Source organism: Helobdella robusta (assembly GCF_000326865.2).
Source record: "Helobdella robusta unplaced genomic scaffold HELROscaffold_3, whole genome shotgun sequence".
NCBI classification, from domain to species: domain Eukaryota; kingdom Metazoa; phylum Annelida; class Clitellata; order Rhynchobdellida; family Glossiphoniidae; genus Helobdella; species Helobdella robusta.
In genome coordinates, this window is record NW_008704501.1 from 108,068 (window position 1) to 115,094 (window position 7,027).

The following is a 7,027-nucleotide window of genomic DNA, read 5'->3' on the forward strand; positions in this document are numbered from 1 at the left end:
CAGGGACTGAGTTCGTAAGGCTCAAAATCCACCAAACATCCAGGATCGCCGTTGAAATATATTTGTAGAGAATTCTTATCATCATCTACTACGTATTCCACAATGCTGAGGTCAGGATCTAATTTTGTTCAAAGTGAAAAATTTTAATTGGGCTATTAATAGCACTGTCATTTTAATTGAGATATGCAACAAATGCAAATTCATATTTATTATATATTTATTTGTAGCAAGTAAAAATTACCTTACCAATTGAACACGACCAACCTCTTTTCAGAAACTCCAAATGTTTCCATAAAACATCCGTCACATTAGGTGGAGCCAATTTAATAAAAGCATCTCTACTCCGATTAATGAGGTCACGACCTGATTGGTTAAACTTTGACCTATCAACTCCTTCAAAGTGAAAGGTATCTGAAGCCCAGCAAATCCACTGAAGTACCTGCTTGCTGCTCCAATTTCGAGGATCTGAAAAATAAATTTGTTTCATAAAAGCTTTCTTCAAACATTCTTCACACCCAATTCATTAAGTAAAGTTGTAAAATTTTATTTCATCATAATTTCTGATTGAGCTTCTACTAGATTTAATGCTCGTACAAAGCGGACCGCCGTGTTTCACGATGGAACTCTCCACTCTTGAAACTTTCCACTTGTTCAGTAACAAAAAAAACGTTCCTTTCTTGAACGTTTGATTGGTCACTCTCAACTCAGCTCAGCTTACAATTAAACATCCATGCTGACTGGAAATAAGTTTTTGGCGTCATTGTCAAACGGTCATAAATGATTTACTGGCACATAATAATAATAATAATAATAATAATAACTTTAATAATAATAACTTTAATAATAATAACTATAATAATAATAATGATAATAATAATGATAAATAACAATAATAATAATAATAAGAAGAAGAAGATTGACAAAATGTGGATAAATTCTAATATTATTTTTTTAATAAAACCATGTCTCTTGATGAGATAACTTGCGATATATTTGTAAAACGTATCCATAAATAATGCTAACATTAAAAAAATGCTAACATTAAAAAAACAAATTATAAATATAAACGTATGTATGTATATATATATATATATATATATATATATACGTTTATATATATATACGTTTATATATATATATATATACGTTTATATATATATATAATGGAAGTGCTGGTACAAATCCCAACAACGCAGTGACATACAAGAGTTGTAGAATTAAGTGTGGCAGTAGAGTAAGCGAAAACGATTTTGTTAATAGGAGCAGCAATAATGATGTCTCAAATAATGCAGGTTACTGAATTGTCATTGTATTAGTGTGTAGCAGTTGTAGAGGTTGTAGTAGCGTTCCTTGTAGCAGTTGTAGAGGTTGTAGTAGTCTTCGTTGTTGCAATCGTAGAGGCTGTGGTGGTAATAATTTTTGCTGCAGTAGTGATATTTAATTTGGTTGTTGCAGATCAAGAGTTGCAAAAGTTGCAGTAGTAGTTAAATAGTTATGCAGCAGGATAAGTAACATAAAATGTAGTAGAAGTGACAGTGCCACTTAATGGTTGTATGGATAGTTGTAGTAACAGTTGTGATAGCAATCGTGAAAGCAAAAGTAGTGGTAATTGTTGTCTGTGGTATGAAATAGTTGTAGTTATATCAGCAGCAGCAACCGTAGTAGTAGTAATAGTGGCCACGGGTAGCCATAATAACTGTATTAATACTATGTAGTAGCAGAGGTTAGTTGTAGCAGAAGTATTAGCCGAAGTAGTAGTGGTAAAAACTGTCGGATGTCATTGTTATCATACAAAATCATCTCGAACCATTTGCAAACGTCCTACTCGGCAGTGCGATCACTAACAAGATCGCATAATCATCATTAACACTGCTCTTTTTTCAAAGTAAGTTCTTTTCCAGGTTTTCTTCTCCCCTCTACCGAGATTTTTTTTCGATTTCGTCTCAGATTTCAATAAATCTCATTTTGTTTCAATTATTTTGGACCGACAATTGCCATGAATGGTGCTTTCATTCGCAGGTATTTTTATGCGCCGCGTGGTTTGTGACTGAGAAATACTGTTAAAAAATATCTTATATAACATAGCAAGTAGCAGAAGCAATAAATAATTTGAACTACAAATACAATAACGGCAATTGTTGTTGTTCTCGTAGCTTAGGTGAACTGAACATGTAGATGGAAATTATTGAAACGGCTCGTTCATACAAATCTGGGTTGGCAAGTTAGTCTGAAAAACAAATCAATTACATAGAGGAGTAAATTTATTTGTGTGATGCTAACATGTGAATCTTGTTCATTTGCATGTGAGTTTGTGCATTCGATTGTGCTTCCTCGTGTGATATTTGTACGTGCGCATGTGTTTATTAGAGGTAGTATGTATTTTTAATATGTCTGTTCTTTGGTCCTCTTCTATTTATACTCTATACCTCTGAATTAACTCGTATTATAAAAAAAATTGTTCACTAATTAACTATATGCTTACGATTCCTATATTTACTTTCATACTTTCTTTCATCCATCTAATCTCAATAGTGTTATTCATATTTAATTAGAAAAATAAATTAATAGAACAATTTCAAAAATAATTTTTATACAACTTTGAAATATTTTAAAATAAATTTTCCAATTAAAATCAATTAAAAATTGATTAGTGATTAGGTTGTCTGTCTGTTCGGCTCGGCTCGGCATTATTCTGAACTATTCATTAATGCATCTTCAACAAAAAATCTTGTCATCAGTAATTTCGAAAGTTGAGTTATGTCATTTAAGTGGTGTAGTTTCCGCAACGGTAATTCAGAATTATAAATTATAAACTAAAATCTTATTGCATTCAGGTCAGGTCCCCAATATTCCTACCAATTTAACCATTAAATTATCTTGTTGTCTATATATTTACAATACTTTAAATTTCAATTATAAATTGCAAATAACTTACAAAAAATTGTTTTCAATTAAATTTGTTCAATTGTATAGTGAGTGTGAAACTTTTTGAAATTGACCATAAATTAAACAGCATTGTTTTTATTGAAAGTAACGTACCTACACAGTTGTGACACGTTTGAAATACCGTGGTCGTTAAGTGTCAGAATTTGCAACGACCGATAATGCATTTATAATGACACAAATGACACATTATTCTATTCATAGAGCACAACAATTTATTCATAGAAACCCAACATAAACAAACCTTTTGGAATTCCCCAGCGGACCTGATGGAGCTTAAAACTTTTAAATAGGTCTACAAGGGTCTGAGAGAATTTACGATTGGTTGATGACTTGATGGGCGTGTCTGAGGTCGAGAAATGATTGATTGATGCGCTCTGAGGCTTTCTTGTACCTGTCACAATTCGTTTTTGGTATTTTATGCTTATTATGGCTGGTGTCGTTTATTATATTTGCTGATGTTGAATGTTTTGCATGCTAGTTAGAATTGGACTGGAAAATTTTTTACTTCGGTGTTTTGTAATGTCTTGGGTGGTAGTGTGAATATACATATTGTAATATATTTACAACAAAATATCTATAACATAAAAAATATGTTAACAACTAATGACATAACGGTAACGGTTACATAAATTACAAAATAAAAATGATCTCGATAAAGTCGATTTTTTTGTTTAAAATGCTGAGACCGATCCAGCCACATTGAAATGAATTATCTAAAAAAGTTATTTGTTCTTTGTACATGTGCGTGCCGGTTACTCAAGAAACTACGTTTAAACACTTTTCTTTGTTAATTAAAAATGAAAAATTTGAGAAATGAAAAGTGAACCTCAAAATTTAAATGAAAAGATGTTGATGTAAATGTGAGTGGGAACCACAAGAAACAAGCAGCTTCCATCTGCTCTACTTTCATTCACTCATTCAACATTAATCATCATCAAAAGATGAAAACACAAACTCATCCATCATGGCGTACGTTCAAGATGCTTTCTTACGAGCGCACATGCATCATAACGTGAACATCAGCAGCCTTACAAAGCGCCCATCCAAACGAACAATTAGAAATTGGAATTACACTTGAAGACGAACTAACATGCACAAACAGATCTTATAAACTAAATTTAAAATTTTAAAGTTTTTCTAAAAAGTCTGTTAAACACACGGCTTAAAAACACGATAAAATACTTTCAAAAACAATCGTTCAACATTGTTTCGGAAATTAAAAAAATAGTTTGTCGCTACGTATAGTTGTGAATATAATGCAGTCTTGTGTATATATAAATATACATTTATATATTTCTGTGTATAGCTATCATATATTAATATATATATGATGCAGTCATAAAAGTACAATCCATCCTACAGTGCAAACTTATGATATATGTGCTATATATGCTATATATATATATATATATATATTAATGATGAAAATCACAGAATGTTCCGCGTAAGTTAGCTTCCTATCTTCCTATCTAACTTTTCGATTTTTCTAACGGTAGATCATAAACCATTGTCAAGTTTCTTGAGTTCAAAACCAAAATTTTAATTTTATTTAAGCATGATAGAACAGAAAAGCTTTTTTCGGTAATCCTATACCACCTTCGGTGTTCGAATTGATACGTTGTGTATAGGGCCAAATGCTCAAATATATATATATATATATATATATATATATATATATATATATAACGAATTATATGCAAATTAATCACTACGAATAATTAGTGAATGCATGTGAAGCATGAAAGAGATGTGGTAGTGGGGGGTAGGAGTTCTGCTTACACATCTCCATCATTCACTCACTCCTTCTTCTTCTTTCATTTTTTTATCATCGTCAATATCATCTTTAGGTCATCATCGTTGTTATCATCATCACCAACATCACCATCGTTCATCATGATTTCATTATTTGTGTTATTTTTACAATCATCGGCAATCTCGATCGTCATCTACACCATTATCATCCAGTGGCCGAATCTTTCCACCAAGTTCTCAAGAGACATCTGAGAGTCTGTAACGTAGTTTTATATCAAAATATATCATAATTTCCTAACTGGACTAGTGACGAATGTAAAGGAAGCAAATAGGAGACATTCAACACCAAATCACAAATGGCATTTTGTTTACTATACTTCTACATTAACACAACAGCTCAAATTATAAAATGAAAAAATGACGTAAAAGAATGAAGAACGAACAAGAATAAATTCGCTAACTTCATCAAATCTCAAATATCATCTACCCATCGTAAAGTTTGGAGTCCACTATCATCTCCTCCTTCATCATCATCATCATTATCTTCATCATCATCAACATCGTTATCATCATCCTCATCATTTTTATCAGCATCTTTTTTTTTATCATAGTCATCACCATGAAATTTAACAATGATGACGAAAATGAAAAACAAGCTGTGAACTATGGAATATTTAACACTACACTGCACCACTCTACTTCAAATAATTTCCAGAATTTCACTTTTCAGCCATGCAGCCAAACGCCTTTTATGTTAAATACACAACTTATTGTTATAACCGCCGGAATGGTCGAAATTAGTTATCATCAATTAATCAAACAAAGACATCCGATAATAAATATTCAACAACGGGCAATTGGAATCCTTCCCACTAATAAATTTGGAAACCGAGGAATTATTGTTAATCATATTGCACAAAGTTGAAGATCGTAATAACTTATTAAATGACCGTTAAGTATTCACTTTAAACAGAGAAAGGTTTAAAATTGTAAAAACATAGTATATCTACTATTTGAGTATCTGGACACACAAACGTACCAATTCGAACACCGAAGATGGTATAGGAATACCGAAAAAAGCTTTTCTCTTCTATCATGCTTAAAATAAATAGAAATTTTGGTTTTAAACTCAAAAAACTTTACAATGATTTAGGATCAACCGTTAGAAAAATCGAATATTTAAGCAGGAAGCTAACTAACGCGGAACATGCTGTGATTTTCATCAATAACATATTTATATATATAAAACAATATTTTGTCATTTACACACACACACACACACACACACCACACACACACACACACACACACACAAATATATATATAAATACATATATATAGGTTAACACTATGTATATATATAATATATAAACATAATTGTGATATGCTTAATATACATGTGTGTGTGTGTGTTGTGCGTGTACATCCTTTGTGCATCGTTATATCTCAAAGATAACTACGTACGATTTATCAACGACGTACACTCGTCAATTTGTGTACACATAGAAAATGTGTGTACTACGTAGATATAAAATATAAATTATTGATTATATTCAAATTCGTATATATATATATATATATATGTATATGTATATATATATGTATATATAGATATGTATATATATATATATGTATATATATATATATATAGTATTACATGAATTCTACCGAATTGTTGGCATTAATCAATTTAAAGTGTGTCTTCAATTTTCGTTACTAGAATTTTCTGGAAATTGTTCAATTTGTTAAAAATAGAATTATCCAAGTTCATCACGAAAATTTAATGAAACTGTTGTTATCCAAATTCATCAAGCAGATAAGGAAATTGTTTAACAAATTGAACAGTTACCAGAAAATTCTAGTAAGAAAAATTGAAAAGAAGAACTTTAAATTGATATTGCCAACAATTCATACAATTCATAGAATTCATTCGGTAGAATTCATACAATACTGTTTAAAATATGGTCTCCTTCCAACATATATATATATATATATATATATATATATATATATATATATATATATATATTATGTACATGTATATTATTGTAAACTTTTTTCTGCCATGCATTAATATTTTTTGTTGGTATTCCTGCGTGTTCATAGTTTTGTATTTTAATTCTCATAAACATTCCCACACGAAAACACATATTAGTTTCAAACACTCGCGCACGCACGCGCACACACCAACACATACATTTCAGGGCTTGTGGGCACGAACAATATTTTTATCGATGCAAGACTGTTGCGTTTGTTTGTTTAGAGGATCTGGTCACTTAGAGATGAGATGTTATCGGAGATGACAGAACATGAGAGACTTGCGCACTTT

General features: G+C 30.9%; 1 protein-coding gene across 1 annotated transcript; it reads right to left on the bottom strand.

Moving 5' to 3' along the window:
* Positions 1-217: 217 nt before the first annotated feature.
* HELRODRAFT_65942 (hypothetical protein) lies at positions 218-3,293 on the bottom strand (the record flags this gene model as incomplete). Its single annotated transcript, XM_009020937.1, has 2 exons — positions 218-465; positions 3,188-3,293. Coding segments are annotated over 2 exons (354 nt in total), but the record flags the coding sequence as incomplete, so codon positions are not given.
* Between the last annotated feature and the right edge of the window lie 3,734 nt (positions 3,294-7,027).